Below are 17,617 nucleotides of genomic sequence, written 5' to 3'. Positions count from 1 at the left end.
GAGTCAGCACTGTCTTTCCGTTGGAAGGACAACACTACTTCTTCAAGACTGCATGGAAATCCACTACTTCTGTGTGCATTCTCTTTTACTGCTCAGACTTTGAGAAAAAAAACACTGCAATTTTACTGTGATGAATGATCAGGACTGTCTTTATGGACTGTGAGAAAATTTTAGCTTTTGGCCAACATTGTATCAATAAGTGTGTGCATTTGATATCTTTGTTATTGTAATTATGAAAAATTTTATTAAATCATTATTGGCCACTGCCCAAAACAATTTGTAAAATTTTTTGTGGCGAGCATGGGGGCTATGTAAGTAGGCTCTTTAGGTTTTTTTATTGGTAACGCCATGTAGCGCTCTGTATGAAAATCACTGGCTGTGCTGTGTGCAGTCTGTGGCTGGTTTGCATTGTTGTTGGCTATTGTAGTATTGGGCAGCTGGATGTTAACAGCACGTAGCGCTGCGCAGTTGGAGGTGAGCCGCCAGCAGTGGTGGATGTGGGGAGAGAGACGGCGGAATTTTGAGAGTGGACGATCTGGACGTGTGTCCATCAGAGACAGTAAATTTTTAATATTGGATATCATGGACTGATATATATATTATGACTTTTGAACACTATTAAGGTAAATACATTGTTTGTTCTCTATCAAAATCTTTCTTTTGCTAACTATGCCTGTCAGTAGTTAGTGCCTTCAGTAGTTTGAATCTTTTATTTAGCTGGCAGTAGTGGCGCTCGCTGTATTGCAGTAGTTCGAGTATCGAAGATTTTTGTGAGGTAAGTGATTTGTGAAACGTATAGGTTAATTTAGTCAGGGCCATTCTCTTGTAGGGATTATTGAAAGTCAGATTGCATTGCGCAAAAAATATTGTGTGTCAGTTTAGTGTTGATCAGAATAGGTAAAGAGAGAAATGTCTGAGTACGTTCAGTTTTGCTCAGCTGTTTGAAAATCAAATAATGTAAGAGATTTATCAGCACAGTAATTCACTAATTTTTCTAGGGGAAGTTTCAAGCTATTCATGTGCATATCCTACGTGTCTCTAGTGCTTCAAAGTTGTAGCAAGGTCGCAAACGTTACCAGACGCGGCCCGATAATTTTAGCAGGTAAATAATAATTGTTAAAAAGTACTGAGACAATAAAACTAGAAGGGCCGTTATAGCTCATTCATTTACATTTTTCTTACGTAAGCATCAGTTTCTATATTTTTCGTCATGAAATTTGTACAGTGTCTAACTGTCCCATATCAGAAATCGTCACTGTATTTTTTAGTGCAAACTGCCACCTATTGATACTTCTCAAGTTGTAACGAAGGAAATCCATGGAGGCGACTGCTTCGATACACTGAGGTGACAAAAGTCATGGGAGAGCTCCTGATATGGTGTCGGAGGTCCTTTTGCCTGGCGTAGTGCAGCAGCACTATGTGGCATGGACTCAACAATTGGTCGGAAGTCCCCTGCAGAAATACTGAGCTATGCTGCCTCTATAGCCGTTGATATTTGCGGAAGTGTTGCCGTGCAGGATTTTGTGCACCAACTGATCTCTCGATTATGTCCCATAAATATTCCATGGGATTCATGTCGGCTGATCTCGGTGACCAAATCATTCACTCGAATTGTCTAGAACGTTCTTCAAACCGATCGTGAACAATGTGGCCCAGTGACATGGCCCATTGTCATCCATAAAAATTCCATCGTTGCTTGGGAACATGACTTCCACGTGTGGCTGCAAATGGTCTACAGGTAGCCGAACATCCAGAGGACCCAATGCATTCCACGTAAACACAGCCCACACCATTATGAAGCCACCACCAGTTTTCACAGTGCCTTGTTGACAACTTGGATCTATGCTTCCGCGGTGTCTGCGCCACACTCGAACCCTACCGTCAGCTCTTAGCAACTGAAATCGAGACTCATCTGACGAGGCCACGGTTTTCCAGTTGACTAGAGTCCAACCGCTATGGTCACGAGCCCAGGAGAGGCGCTGCAGGAGATATCGTGCTGTTACCAAAGTCACTGGCGTCGGTCGTCTGCTGCCACAGCCCATTAACGCCAGATTTCGCCTCACTATCCTATCGGATACGTTCATCGTACGCCTCACATTGATTCCTACGGATATTTCATCCAGTTTCCCTTATCTGTTAGCACTGACAACTCTACACAAACGCTTCCGCTTTCTGTTGTTAAGTGAAGACCGTCGGACACTGCGTAGTCCGTGGTGAGAGGTAAGGCCTGAAATTCGGTATTCTTGGCACATCTTAACACTGTTAATGTCGGAATATTGAATTCCCTACCGATTTCCGAAATAGAATGTCCCACACGTCTAGCTCCAACTACCTCTGCGTGTCCTAAGTCTGTTAGTTCCCGTCGTGCGGCCATAATCACGTCGGAAACCTTTCCATATGAGTCACCTGAGAACAAATGACAGCTCCACTAATGCACTGCCCTTTTATACGTTGTGTACACGATACTACCGCCATCTGTATCAGTTCGTATTGCTAATCCCATGAATTTGTCACCTCAGTGTATATGGATATTCGCAAATCATCTCTTTTTAAATGATAATTAAATCGAAACCCTTACTGCCGACAGGTGTTGTTGATATACATCAATGCTGACAGCTGAAAATGTGTGCCCCGACCGGGACTCAAACCCGGGATCTCCTGCTTATAAGGCAGACGCTCTATCCATCTGAGCCACCGAGGGCACAGAGGACAGTGCGGCTACAGGGACTTATCCCTTGAACACCTCCCGTGAGACCCACATTCCCAGCCGTCCACAACCCACATTCGTGGTGTTCCTAATAGATATTTGCCCATTCACTCTTTACTCTCGCCAGACTAAGCTGACGAGTGCCGTAAGAGTTCGGGCAAAGCGTGCGCATACGCACAGAAGGTCAATGGCCGGGTAGCCTTTAACGATATGAAGATGGTATCTGTTCCCGAAAGAACAGATACCATTGATGACCGTGCAGCTTCTCTAGAATGAAATGATAATTAAATCGAAACCCTTAGCTGCCGACAGGACTCGTCAGCTTAGTCTGACGCGAGTAATGAGTGAATGGGAAAACATCTATTAGGAACATTACGAATGTAGGTTATGGACAGTTGGGAATGTGGGTCTCACGGGAGGCATGCAAAGGATAAGTCCCTGTAGCCGCACTGTCCTCTGCCCTCTCGGTGGCTCAGATGGATGCCGGCACGGTAACTCAGCGTGTTTGGTCAGAGGGTTAGCTGTCCTCTGTAATAAAAAAAACTGAGTTAATGGATCAACAACGAACTGACATAGGTGTCTTTCGACGTCCGTCCCGAGCAGATACAACTAACGAAAACGAACAAAATGAGATTAAAAAAAAATGGATAGAGCGTCTGCCATGTAAGCAGGAGATACTGGGTTCGAGTCCCGGTCGGGGCACACATTTTCAGCTGTCCCCATTTTGTATATCAACAACATTTGTCGGCAGCTAAGGGTTTCGATTTAATTATCATTTCATTCTAGAGAAGCTGTACGGTCATCAATGGTATCTGTTCTTTAGGGAACTTGTGTACCTCGGGCACTAGCCAGCTAGGCACTATGCATGCACAGTGGAAGTGCATATTGTAAGTGTCGAGGAGCGTACCGGGAAGTAGAGTAGGATGAGGGGGTTGAGCATGGTGCCCACGGCGTTGAAAACGATGAAGCAGAGGCTGAGCGAAGCGACGAGCAGCAGGAAGGGCGGGCAGCGCAGCAGGCGGCGCAGGACGACCAGCGACGAGCCGCCGCCAGCCTCGCCCTGCTTCGACGCCGACATCTCGCGTACCGCCACGGCCACGCTCGGCGGCGTCGCCGGCTTGTCCTGGAAGACTGAACACTCTCTTCCCTCAGCAGAGCACCGCATTGCAAATCGCGGATATTAATCACTGCTACTATTATTTCGGTTGGATTGCTTGAGCAATTTAATAGCATGCTTTATAAATAAACTTTACGCAGTAGTTATGAATGATTTGTGGTCAGTTTATTTTCAGTATCCTTAAGTTTGTGTGTGAGGCGATCCCAGTTCCTAAACAGACACAAAGATGAAATCGCCGTTCAAGGAGAATGGACTGGACGGACATATACATTACTGGCCATTAAAATTGCTACACCACGAAGATGACGCTCTACAAATGATTAGCTTTTCAGGGCATTCACACAAGGTTGGCGTCGGTGGCGACACCTACAACGTGCTGACATGAGGAAAGTTTCCAACCGATTTCTCATACACAAACACCAGTTGACAGTTGTTGCCTGGTGAAACGTTGTTGTCATGCCTCGTGTAAGGAGGAGAAATGCGTACCATCACGTTTCCGACTTTGATAAAGGTCTATCGCGATTGCGGTTTATCGTATCGCGACATTGCTGCTCACGTTGGTCGAGATCCAATGACTGTTAGCAGAATATGGAATTGGTGGGTTCAGAAGGGTAATACGGAACGCCTTGCTGGATCCCAACGGCCTCGTATCACTAGATGTCGAGATGACAGGCATCTTATCCGCATGGCTGTAACGGATCGTGCAGCCACGTCTCGATCCCTGGGTCAACAGATGGGGACGTTTGCAAGACAAATGGTTCAAATGGCTCTGAGCACTATGGGACTTAACTTCCAAGGTCATCAGTCCCCTAGAACTTAGAACTACTTAAACCTCACTAACCTAAGGACATCACGCACATCCATGCCCGAGGCAGGATTCGAACCTGTGACCGTAGCGGTCGCGTGGTTCCAGACTGTAGCGCCTAGAACCGCTCGGCTACTCCGGCCGCCGTTAGCAAGACAACAACCATCTGCACGAACAGTTCGACGACGTTTGCAGCAGCATGGACTATCAGCTCGGAGACCATAACTGCGGTTACCCTTGACGCTGCATCACAGACAGGAGCGCCGACGACGAACCTGGGTGCACGAATGGCAAAACGTCATTTTTCGGATGAATCCAGGTTCTGTTTGACTCAATGCCCAGGTGTATCGAGGCCGTTATTATGGCCAGAGGTGGTTGTTCTGGGTACTGATTTCTCAGGATCTATGCACCGAAATTGCGTGAAAATGTTATCACATGTCAGTTCTAGTATAAAATATTTGTGCAATGAATACCCGTTTATCATCTGCATTTCTTCTTGGCGTAGCAATTTTAATGGCCAGTAGTGTAACACACAGAGTTGCAAACATCCTAAAGAGACAGGGCTTCCAAATAGCATATAAGACTGGGCAAACCCTCCAATCACACCTAAGCCAACCAGCTACCGAGAGGTACAAATTCCAACAATCAGGAATATATAAACTTCAATGTCAAAGCTGTAACGCAGTATACATAGGCATGACATGCAGGAATTTTAAAACAGGATTTAATGAACGTATCAGGTGTTGGAAGTACGAAACAAACCATTCCGTATTTGCAGAACATTTAAAGTATCATAACCACCATCCTACAAATATGGAACAAGAAATGAAAATCATGGCCGGCCGTTGCGGCTGAGCGGTTCTAGGTGCGTCAGTCCGGAACCGCGCTGCTGCTACGGTCGCAGATTCGAATCCTGCCTTGGGCATGGCTGTGTGTGATGTCCTTAGGTTAGTCAGGTTTAAGTGGTTCTAAGTTCTAGGGGACTGATGACCTCAGATGTTAAGTCCCATAGTGCTCAGAGCCATTTGAACCAATTATGAAAATAATGAGAATAAGCAGCCATGCAAACATACAAATGCAAGAAAACTTCCACATTCACAAAGTCATCGCTGAAAATAAACATGTGATAAATGAACAAACACACATCAGCATAGGCTCCCTACTACACTGAATAAAAGAAATGATAAGATAAAAATCGTCCCTCTCACACAGTGAGGGGGGAAAAAATCTCTCCCCTCCCTTCGCATTCTGGACACACACACACACACACACACACACACACACACACACACAAATGCATACACAAACAGATCACAGACAGTCGGCAACACACACCAAAGCATTGCATCAAAACGAGTGTTCAGTTCCTAGTGCTATGAAATGTGGGAAAAACCGCAAATCGGCATATATAAGAAGAGGAACAACGCCATAAATGGAACAGTAAAAATGGAAATGAGCGTTTGGGGTCATTGGCCGGGAGCCCCCTTATGGGTCAGGTCCGACCGCCTTGGGGCAGGTTTTATTACATTCGACGCCACATTGTGCGACCTGCGCGCCGGATGGGGAATTTCGATGATGAAGACAACACAACACCCAGTCCCTGAGCGAAGAAAATCCCCGGGAATCGAACCCGGGCCCCTTAGGAGGGCAGTCCGTCATGCTGACCATTCAGCTATCGGGGCGGACAGGAGCGTAATATGTAGTAAATCGTCCACGCAACCTATCAGTACAGTTCAAAAATAGTACCACATAATAGCAAACACCAATCACCAGAACTGTTTATAACTTATAGGTACATTGACCAAAACGTAAACTAAATAGCAAAAATATGTTCATATTCCACGCCACGGAAGATGCCTTGCAGAAAATAAAGGCGAAACGCGTATGGCACGAAAATTGTGTTTCATTCAGTTGTAGTCAGACGGTCAATAAAATAAAAATTATCAATATACCGTAACATTACACGCATCTGAGGAAGAGAGGACTACAAAAGTTGAAGCTTCTTGTGACACACTGATCTAGCGTGAAAGTAGTAGTAGCATAGACAAGTTAAGGAACCAATTTTTTTGTGATGGTAATCATGATGTTGTGGTGCACCCTGTACGTGAAGGAATCTTTTTTTTTTCCTTTATTGTTATTTCATTGCCCTTGTCCCATATGGGCAGGGGCGGGGCGTTGGGCTGTGGCCGGGCTATCAGTCAGCACTACAATTCTCCGCTCTTCAGCCAAACACATTAGAAAATTTTACAAAGAGAATATTTAAAAAAATCTTGGGTTTTTCTCTATTTCAAATTAAAACTCAAAGACAGACAGTTAAAAAAATAGAAATACGAGTATATACATTTTGAAAACACATCGCAGGAAGGTGAAATTCTGATAAAAACACCGAACCACTGCACTTTCACATAAAAACTGTAGGACCTGCAGTAGGGTTACAGATATTGCCAGAGGAAATAGTATGTTCCCTGGGGTTTAGGGTTCTGTCGAATATGAAAAACTATGGAGATGAGAGGTAGGAGCTGAGGTGGATAGTGGGAAATACAGTCTGTGGGGACGACAGATGGTGAGGAGGAGAGTGTCGTATGGGTAGGGCAATGATTGCGGGAGGAAATGGATCGGGATGAATGGAGAGGGAAAGGAGAGAGGAGCCCTGGAGTAGAGTGGGATAGGTGGGGAAGAGTTGAAATTGGTAGGAGGGATAAATATCAGGGCGGATCTCATTGTCTGGGAGAGGGAGTTGGTTGAATTTGCTTTCGGATAGGATATGGAGTGTATGGAGGTGTAGTGATGGAAGGATGTATTTTTGAAGGCGCAGCAGCATACAAGGGTTGGTGATCAGAGAGGAGCCAATGGTGTGATTGGAATCTTATTTGCAGACAGCATAGGAGATGCAGAAGTGTTCAATGTGAGTGAGGAAGGGTGGAAATTTGATGAGATGGTAAAGGATCCAGATGGGGAAAGATAAACAGGTGTGTAAAGGAAGACAGAATGTGTGGCGTTTGAGGATTCAGAGGGACTTACCGAACTTTGGTGGGACAGAGATCCATGTAACATTTGCATAGCAGGGGTAGGCCAGTTCAGGGCTGTGTAGGTGTGGAAAATAGTGGAGCAGTGTAATTCTCAAGTTCAGCCTGTTAGTAGTTTTAGTCTATTGTGGTCTTTTTGTTGGATGGTTGGCAGGTGAGGTTTCCACATTAGTTGCTGATCAAAGGTTAGTACAAGATATTTTAGTGTGTTAGTTAACTGGATAAGACAGTTATAAATGATAAGGTAGAAGTAATGGATGTACTGCAACCTATAATAGTTGCCTGGGTTTTGGAGGGGTAGTTCTTGAGGAGTCATTAGTTAAACCAGGAGGTAAACTGACAGATGGGTTTGGAGCAATCGTTGGGATTTCTGGAGTGTAGGGTAGAGGGCGAGAAAATGGTGTCATCAGAATACTGAAGGAGGTGGACCGGCGGACGTGGTTTGGGCATATCAGCAGTGTAGAGGAGATGAAGGAGAGGAGGGAGGTCAGAGCCTTGGGGCACACCTGCAGTGGAATGGAAGGTATGGGAATTGGTAATTTTAATAGTGACAAAAGAAGGAGCGACTAGAAAGGAAGGATGCAATACGGCCGACATACTTAATTGGAAGTGCTTATATCTGTAGTTTGAATAGGAGACCAGAATACCATACGCAGTCGTAGGCCTTTTCGAGGATGAGGGTGACAAAAATAGTGGATTTATGGTAGTCGAGTTGATGGGAGGGGAGATGGCTGAGGTGAAGGACGTGGTCATCAGAGGTGACATTGGGATGGAAGCCACACTGGTTAATAGGAAGGAGGTGGTGTTTGTTCAAGTGTTGCTGGATGCATCAGGTGAAGATGGATTTGAAAACCTTGCTAAACAATGAGGTGAGACAGATCGGGCGGTAGGAGATGGTATCTGTAGGAGGTTTGGGGGGGGGGGGGTGAGGAGAAGCAGTATTTTGGAGTTTTCCATTGTTGAGGATAATAAGCTGTGGAAAGGATAGTGGTATAAAGGGTTGCAAGGGTGATGACAAAGAAGAGGGAGCATTCTTTGAGGTGTCGATAAGTAATGCAGTCGTGACTGAGGAAGCATTGCATTTTTTGTGGAGTACTTGTGTTATACTCCTTGCTGCAGCTGGCGTATTTAATTCTGTTAGTGATACGTTGTCCATGTACTGGAATCTGGGAGCCAGGGGTGGAACAGCGGTTTTGTACGTTCATGGGTGGTAGGGGAAAATGAGTAATCAAAATGTTGGTGATCAGGGATGGTGAAAATACCATACAAATAGGATGCAAAATGGTTAACTTTGGTTGTCAGGTAAAGGATGGTTATCATGGAGAAGTACGTAGTAAGGTAAGGGGTTATTGCTAGTGACATGATGGAAAGCTTTCCAGTGCTCAGAAGAGTTAATGGGGATTGTAGAATTGAGTGTAGTACACGTCTGGCGCCAGTCCAGGTGTGTTTGTGTGCGTGCGTGTGTGTGTGTGTGTGTGTCAGTAAATTCCTGATTTGTCTCTGTTTTTTGCCAGTGGCGTGTGAGTGTAGCCTGATCACGAGTATGCAAGAAGGGGCAGTACATGCGACGGGATTGTTGGAAGAGTTGTAGGGTTTGTGGCGAGGAGGTTAGGGTGGAGAGGAATATGGTCTTGGTAGGAATGTAGGTGGATATGGCATCTGACAAGGTCTGCTGCAGGAAGAATCTGGACTGACAGATATCATCAGGTTGTTGGAAGGGCAGAGGATGGCTACCAGTCTGGGCCTCTATAGATTCCCAGTAGGCATTCCAGTTGGCCCAGGAGTAGTTTTGGATGGAGTTGGGATGGGTTGCACAGGGATGAAGTAGGGAGTAGGAGATGGTGAGGAATACAGGTTGGTGATCACTTCCTATAGAATCGAGGACTACTGCACTGATGTGTCCCAGGAGGTTGAGAGACACTAGGATGACATCAGGGGTGGTGTTGCTTCCAGGACAGGTGTGATATGGGAGGACAATAATTTTACCATGCAGGGAGGTGGTAAACTGTCGCCACTGCTGAAATTCTGCAGAGGACCGACTATGGATGTTGAGGTCTGTGGCAATAACATAGGTGGAAAAACTACAGTCTATGTGGGTGAAGAAGTCATTGGGGATGGGGTGATTAGGTCAGATGTAGATGGTGGCACAGTTGATGGTTAGGGATTGGAAAAGGAGGATAAGGATAAAGTGGTAGGTTGTAGCATTGTATAACGGTTGTGGCAGAACAGGGATGTTCTTTTTGTATTCAACAGCAACTGTGCGTCTGGCCAGGAGAAGGGGGTTATCTGTGCACTGGAGGACATAGGGAGAGGTTTGGATGGTGTGATAGGGTTGGAGGAATGTTTCATTAAGGATAAATGTATGGACTTTGTGTTGGGGTAGCGTAAGTAATGGCGGATTGATGTAGGGGGGTGAGGTAGAGGACGTGCTCCATGTGGTGACATTGGGAACAGGAGATGGAGAAGTCTACTTGGGTGGTCCATGATGGAGGAGAATGATGAATGGCGCTGATTGTAATGAGCGGACTCCGAAGCGGCGCTAGGAAGGCGACGACGAGTTGTGGTGAAGTTGTGCACGATGAGAATGTCTCCGATGTGACAAGGATGGAAGCAGCTATGTCAGGGGTAATGCGATGGCGGCGATCAACAGATGGAGGTGGCGACGATGACAAACACGCGATGAAACTGCGGTTACGCTGACGGAGGCGAAGACTGGCAGTGAAGATGCGCGCTGGCGACGATCAGTGACGTGGGCGAGATGACGATGCGAAGATGATCACAGGCAGCGAAAGTGAATGGGTAACAAGCGCTGACGGTGAAGGTGATGACACGTAGCGAGGCCTGGCAGCGAATATTTGAAACTGTTCCCTATCGGAAATTAAACCCTGAGAGCAGCCCAGGCACTTCTTATTCCCGAGAGAAAGAGGGGCTCCAGCCCTCGAATGTCCGCGAAGGAATACTGCTAACGTTGACAGGTCAGAGAGAAGATGAAATTTCGACTTTTCTCGGGTTATACACAAACAGGTTTTTTTTTTTCTGAATGGTCAGCTAAGCAAGATGACGCAGTGGTTAAGATTTAGGACACTAGACTCTATTTCAGAATTAAGACGAATGCCAATTCTTGAGTCCTCAGTCGCTTTTGGATCCCTTTAACACCTATTCCCCATCATACAAACATTACGAACAGCATAACTGAATGAAATACGCAATGTGACGGTGCTACATGAGTTACGAAAGGTATTAGAAGAAAGAGAGATTACGTTATCTGCACAAAGTACAAAGCATAATTCCTAAAATGCCGAAGCAGCTTATGTAATAACGGAAAGCAGATGCCAAATGGCGGCAGAAGTAGTTCCCAACAGTAGGTATAAAGTAACGAAACTCACTCAGTTACATGATGAATATGCAATAGTTATAAACGCTGTCCCTGTTGATACTAGTTGGTTTATGGACAGTATGCACTTTCAGCACCGTGGGGTAGTATCAGTACCTATCAAAAATTAAAACACATCCGTCAGGCGCTTTATGGTAAGTTTGTTACGTATAGTGTTGATGCAGATGCTCAGTGTATCCCGTGGCACAGTGGAACATCACGTAATGGAAGTCATGAATATGAAGAGGCGAGTCTGAAGCTGCCATTGTATATGCTTAGTTCGTCAGGACATCCATCTACTTACCAAACAGTGCTAGAGCAAGCTCTAACTTAGATGTTACCTCTACAAGCACCTCAACACTCGGAAGTTACATCAGGAGAGACAATTAGCTACCATAATTTGATAAAGTACAGTCTAAGTAGGGAAACCGAGAGGTAATCCTTAATTCATTCGTTAAGATAGTAAGAAATTTTAAAAACGTTGGACTGGGAGTTTCTGTCAGATTCTGTATCGAACTTTCAATTGAATTACCCTCTCTGTTACCCATAAGCCCCTCGAAAAAAGAAAACAACAGTTGGAAAAAAGCACAGCTCACACACGTCTGCAAAAGGTAGCAGTAGTGAACCACAGAACTACATCCAGTATCCTTGACATCCATTTGTTCTAGAGTCTTAGAATATATTCTCAGATCATATGTAATGAGGTATCTTGAACAGATGCCAACAGAATGGATTCTATAAACATCGATGCTATGAAACCCAACTCACACTTTTCTCATATGACATCCTGAAAGCCACGGATTCAGACAATCAGGTAGGTGTAGTATTACTCGTTTTCCGAAAAGCATTTGACTTATTATATTCAGGATTTCTTGGTAGGGAGGACGCAGCATGTTATCTTGGATGTAGAATCATCTACATATGCAGAAGTAGTAGTGGCCCAGGAGAGTGTGTTGATACCGTTTCTGTTCATTTGTATATTAATGACCTAGCAAACAATGTTAATAGTAACCTCATACTTTAAAAAAATTTTCAGTTATCTATAATGAAACACTGCATAAAGCTGGGCAAATGCTCTATCGGACCTTGATAAGACATCAAAGCGGTAAAAAAATTGGCAACTTCCTTTAAATCTACAGAAATGTACAACTGTGCACTTCACAAAACGAAAAACATAGTAGCCTATCACTACCGTATTAGAAAAGCACAGATGGAATCTGTCAATTCTTACGAATACCCAGATGTAACACTTTGTAGAGATATGAAACGCAATCATCATATAAACTTAGTCGTAAGTAAAGTGGGTGGTAGACTTCGGTTCTTTGATAGAATACTTCGGAAATGCAATCTTTCTGCAAAAGAAATTGATCACAAAACACTTGTGCGACTCATCATAGAATATTGCTCAAGTGTGTGGGACCCGTACCAAATAAAACTAACAGAGGTACTGAGTGTATACAGAGAAGGGCAACACGAATGTTCACAGGTTTGTTTGACGCGTGGAAGAGAATCATACATAAGCTGCAGAAACTGAACTGTCAGACACATGAAGGTAGATACAAAATATTCCGAGAAAGCCCACTTAGTGGGTGCAGCGCTTAAATCCGGACAAAATTCAATTTGAATTTCCCGCCATATCGTAGCGATTGGCGTTCTTGAAAGCTATAGGCACCTAGTAAACTGTCATAAACTCAGAATGGCAGAGATGTTACGGACAAGTGTGAAGTCCAACCAAAATCCGCGATTATCGAAAGTCTTCGTGCTGGGCGTCCGCCAATTGAAGTAAAAAGTGGTTCAAATGGCTCTGAGCACTATGGGACTTAACATCTCAGGTCATCAGTCACCTAGAACTTAGAACAAATTAAACCTAACTAACCTAAGGACATCACATACATCCATGCCCGAGGCAAGATTCGAACCTGCGACCGTAGCAGCTCCGCGGTTCCGGACTGAAGCGCCTAGAACCGCACGGCCACCTCGGCCGGCCCATTCAAGTATTACGATTCTTCGGGTACCCGAGATCAACTGTTTACGATATTGTGCTCAAGTATAATGCTTCGGAGACGTCTGGGGTTCACGTTATAGGTGTTGTGTCCAGTGAGGGTGATATCATGCCGTCACATTTCTTTGAAAAGGGAAAGACTGTCACGAAAGAAGTTTATCTGCAAGTTCGGACGAATGTCGTGAAACCGCGGATGATAGCTGTGGCCTCGGGGAGACTATATGTCTGTTAACAGAACGGTGCACCGACTTACAAGAACCATTTACTCCAAAACTGGCTCTCAGATAACGTTGACATGTTCTGGTCAAAGGCGTTCTGGCCCCCAAATAGCCAGGATGTGATTCCCCTCAATTATTATGTTTGGAGCGTACTTGGGAGAGTTGCCAATAAGACGGGTTACCCTAATGTCGCATCTCTACGCACCGCTATCGAAGCAGCATTCCCGAATATGGACAGTGCTGTTTCAAAGAGTGCGTGCGATCGCTTCAGGACAAGACTGGAGGCAGTCATTGCGTCTGAGGGGGGGTTACGTCGAGTAATGTTTTAAAAGATACCAGTACTTACAGGTAAGAGGATTTTCCTTTTCATTTGTATTTTGTTTTACTCCATTTACTTAAAAAAAACGTTTCATTTGTCGGGATTTAAGCTCCTCACCCTGTAAACAGTTTCAAGAAACAACTTTAAATAAGGACTCTAGAAATACTCTACCTCCGTACCGTTCCCGTGGGGATCATGAGGACAAGATTTGATTAATTACAGCACACACAGAGGAATTTAAACAGTCATTCTTCCCGCACTCCGTACGTGAATGGGATGGGAAGAAGCCCATAAAACGGGTAAAATGTAAAATGGGAAGTAACGTCTGCTACGCACTGCACAGTGGTTTGGAGACTATGGATGTAGATGTAGGTGTAGATGTCGCTCTTTCGTAACTGTGAATTTTTGTGAATCCAGGGGCATCTCATCTGCAAATCTGTGTACTATGTCTTTTGACAAGAGCATGCAGTTTGGAATGCGTAAAGGGGCTTTCTCATTAAAGTAAACCAAAGACAAATTGCGTCTGGTCGCAGAAGGATCTGTTGCGCGAGCTTCACCTGCTGTTAGTTTTCTCGGTGCGTAATTCAAATTTAGTGCTCTAAATAATCCCTAACCCTTTTTTATCAGCTGTTCTCTTGCCAGTGATGAGACGTGCTGACGATTATATGGCAAGTATTTTCGTCTCTGTGATCAGATGCCATGTCAGTTAGCTTAAGGGAGGAAATCTTGAGGGCCGGTCCACGATTTGCCTATGAGTCGGCTAAACTTTGTTCTGTGTTAAAATCTTTAATGTTGTTGGCCTGTCTATCCCAGTTGCTAATAATGTTACAGTAATTAATTTTTGATCCATTTGTTTTGACATACTCATTTCGCCTCATTTTATTGAAGCACATTAAGCAACCTGAAATACAAACACCCTTGTTTTTCTTACATGCCGCAATTCTAATTCACATATTTTGCATTGTACTCATTAGTAACAAGGAGATATGGCACGGCATTTTCTTGTGATTTATAATTTACGGTTTGCGATAATGTCTCACTATACGTCTCCTCACTTCTCTGCTAGTGAGGCTGTTTTTTGGCCTGCAACGCCACCAACACCTCACAGGACAGCGCGCAAACTGCACACACACACTTTTGCAGTACGTTATTGCGTTCAGTTTTCTGTAGTGTTGTTAACACGAGTATGTATTTAGAGGAAGAGAGAGAGAGAGAGGAAGCCGGTGCTTCAGTTTGGAACCGCGCGACCGCTACGGTCGCAGGTTCGAATCCTGCCTCGGGCATGGATGTGTGTGATGTCCTTAGGTTAGTTAGGTTTAAGTAGTTCAAAGTTCTAGGGGACTGATGACCTCAGATGTTAAGTCCCATAGTGCTCAGAGCCATTTGAACCATTTTTAGAGAGAGAGAGAGATAGAGAGGAGTCAGCGTTATACCTATTTCATGTTTTCAGAGAGGTTTAGTACTCAGTAGTTGTTTACGTGTTTTTGGCCATTTATTAGCTACTAGCATGGCTTTTAGGGTATAACAATTCTCTCAAAATGAGGTGTCTGATATGATTATACTGTATGTTCTCATAATATCATTGTCTTATTCTATATGGAGAGAACGTCGTTATCAGGAGAAACAAAACTGGCGTTCTACGGATCGGAGCGTGGAATGTCAGATCTCTTAATCGGGCCGGTAGGTTACAAGATTTAAAAAGTTCGGTGGCAGAGGGAACAGGACTTCTGGTCAGGTAAATATAGGATTATAAATACAAAATCAAATACGGGTAATGCAGGAGTAGATTTAATAATGAATAAAAAATAGGAACACCGGGAAGCTACAACAAACAGCACAGTGAACGCATCATTGTAGCCAAGACAGACACGAAGCCCACCCCCACCAGAGTAGTACAAGTTTATCTGCCAACTAGTTCCGTAGATGAGGAAGAGATTGGAGAAATGTATGATGAGATAAAAGAAATTATTCGGGTAGTTAAGGGAGGCGAAAATTTAATATCCATGGGGGATGGACTTCGGTAGTATGAAAAGGGAGAGAAGGAAAAATAGTAGGTGAATATGGACTGAGGGAAAAGAATGGAAAAGGAAGTCGCCTGGTAGAATTTTGCACAGAGCATATTTTAATCATAGCTAACACCTGGTATCAGAATCATGAAAGAAGGTTGTATACGTGGAAGAGACCTGAAGACCCCAGAAGGTTTCAAACTGATTATATAATAGTAAGAAAAAGATTTAGGAACCAGGTTTCAAACTGTAAGACATTTCCAGGGGCAGATGTGGACTCTGACCACAATTTATTGGTTATGAATTGTAGATTAAAACTGAAGAAACTATAAAAAGGTAGGAATTTATGGAGATGGGATCTGGATAAACTGAACATACCAGAGGTTGTAGAGAGTTTCAGACGGAGTATTAGGGAACGACTGACATGAACAGGGAAAAGAAATACAGTAGAAGAAGAATGGGTAGCTTTCAGATATGAAATAGTGAAGACAGCAGAGGATCAAGTAGGTAAACAGAAGAGGGTTAGTAGAAACACTTGAGGATAGAAACGACTAAAAAATGAGATTGACAGGAAGTGCAAAAATTGCTAAGCAGGAATGGCTAGAGGACAAATGTGAGGATGTAGAAGCATATATCACTATGGGTAAGATAGATGCTGCCTACAGGAAAATTAAAGAGACCTTTGGAGAAAAGAGAACCAACTGTATGAATATCAAGAGCTCTGATGGGAAACCAGTCCTAAGCAAAGAAGGGAAAGCGGAAAGGTGGAAGGAATATGTAGAGAATCTATACAAGGGCGATGTAGTTGAAGGCAATATTATGGAAATGGAAGAGGACGTAGATGAAGATAAAATGGGAGATATGATACTGCGTGAGGAGTCTGACAGAGCACTGAAAGACCTAACCACTTTGTCACGCTTCGAGGACCGAACCAATCTTCAATATGTCACGGAGTCCACAAACCTTAAGCTCGTACATTTCGTGACTCCCGCACGGGGCGAGAAAGATATTTTACCGTCATTTTTGCGCCTCTAGGCATGGATATATCATTGATGGTTACAATGTCCGTGTTTGTACAGTGTCTGTATTTTCCCATTTTAGTGTCCCTCACGTCTTAAGTATAGCAGGTACCAGACTTCGGTTCGTTGGTAGAATACTACGGGGATGTAATCAGCCTGCAAAACTAAACTGCTCACAAAACACTCATGTGATCCATTATAGAATGTTGCTCAAATGTGAGGGAGCATAGCAAATAGAACTAACAGGGGATATTCACTGTATACAGAGAAGATCAGCACTAATGTTCACAGGTTTGTTTGATCCATGGAAGAGGGTTGCACAGCTCGGACCTCAGCTTCAGACATAAATGCATGCATGCACGCATGAAGGACACTGCACTGTGAGGACACAGACACTGTATAAACAAAGACATTGTACCATCAGTGATAATTGCTGTAATACTTCCAACGTTTAATTTGTTCCTTACAACTTGTGCAAAAAATTCCGCTAGGTATTCTTACATACACAGCATTGCAGCTTTGGCATTCAAGCTGATACATGTCTCTCTGCTTCGCTTTGTCTCTGTTGCGTGTTGAGCTGTATAAATTTGCTTGGACGATGTTTATTGTTTTGTATGCTTCACAGAGACGTATTTCTTTAGAATACGTGCAATAAGGCCTTATGTCCTTAGAATTTAAAAAATCTATATATCAAATTATGTATGCATGTCATTGCTTACAATATCCATTTATTTTTTGTTGCGTAATCGTCATGTGGATGTGTTGTCATTGTGTGTGATCTGTTGATTTATATCTGTGTCGTTTTTATTTTGCATATTAGTTTGTGCTGTCATACCTATTGCCCATTGCTATCTATTTTATTGTTGGTATATTTTTTCTCTTGATTTCTCATGCTAAGTGGAATACTGTGTATAAGATGTGTCTCAGTGCAGCATGTGTTTGCTTCTGGGAATGATTGGATGTGGAGTATGATATTTTATCCGTGGCTGTTGGTTTTCAGGTCACTGATGATGCTACACTACTGT

At 43.8% G+C, this 17,617-nt stretch overlaps 1 protein-coding gene and 1 non-coding gene across 4 annotated transcripts in view; both read right to left on the bottom strand.

Annotated features, from left to right (window-relative positions):
• Nucleotides 1-17,617, bottom strand: part of LOC126469533 (uncharacterized MFS-type transporter C09D4.1-like) — a 185,211-nt gene that overhangs the window by 78,376 nt on the left and 89,218 nt on the right. For all 3 annotated transcript variants that reach the window (XM_050096651.1, XM_050096653.1, XM_050096652.1), the window contains exon 4: nt 3,615-3,838. In XM_050096651.1, coding sequence (XP_049952608.1) covers nt 3,615-3,838 — 224 coding nt within the window. The remainder of the gene's footprint in view (nt 1-3,614; nt 3,839-17,617) is intronic.
• On the bottom strand, nt 2,628-2,702 carry Trnai-uau (transfer RNA isoleucine (anticodon UAU)). The gene has a single exon. It is a non-coding gene; the product is annotated as a tRNA-Ile (tRNA).

This window comes from Schistocerca serialis, chromosome 3 (genome assembly GCF_023864345.2).
Source record: "Schistocerca serialis cubense isolate TAMUIC-IGC-003099 chromosome 3, iqSchSeri2.2, whole genome shotgun sequence".
Classification (NCBI taxonomy): Eukaryota; Metazoa; Arthropoda; class Insecta; order Orthoptera; family Acrididae; genus Schistocerca; species Schistocerca serialis.
The sequence above is the reverse complement of the archived record's forward strand: the minus strand, read 5'-3'. Positions and strand labels throughout refer to the sequence as shown.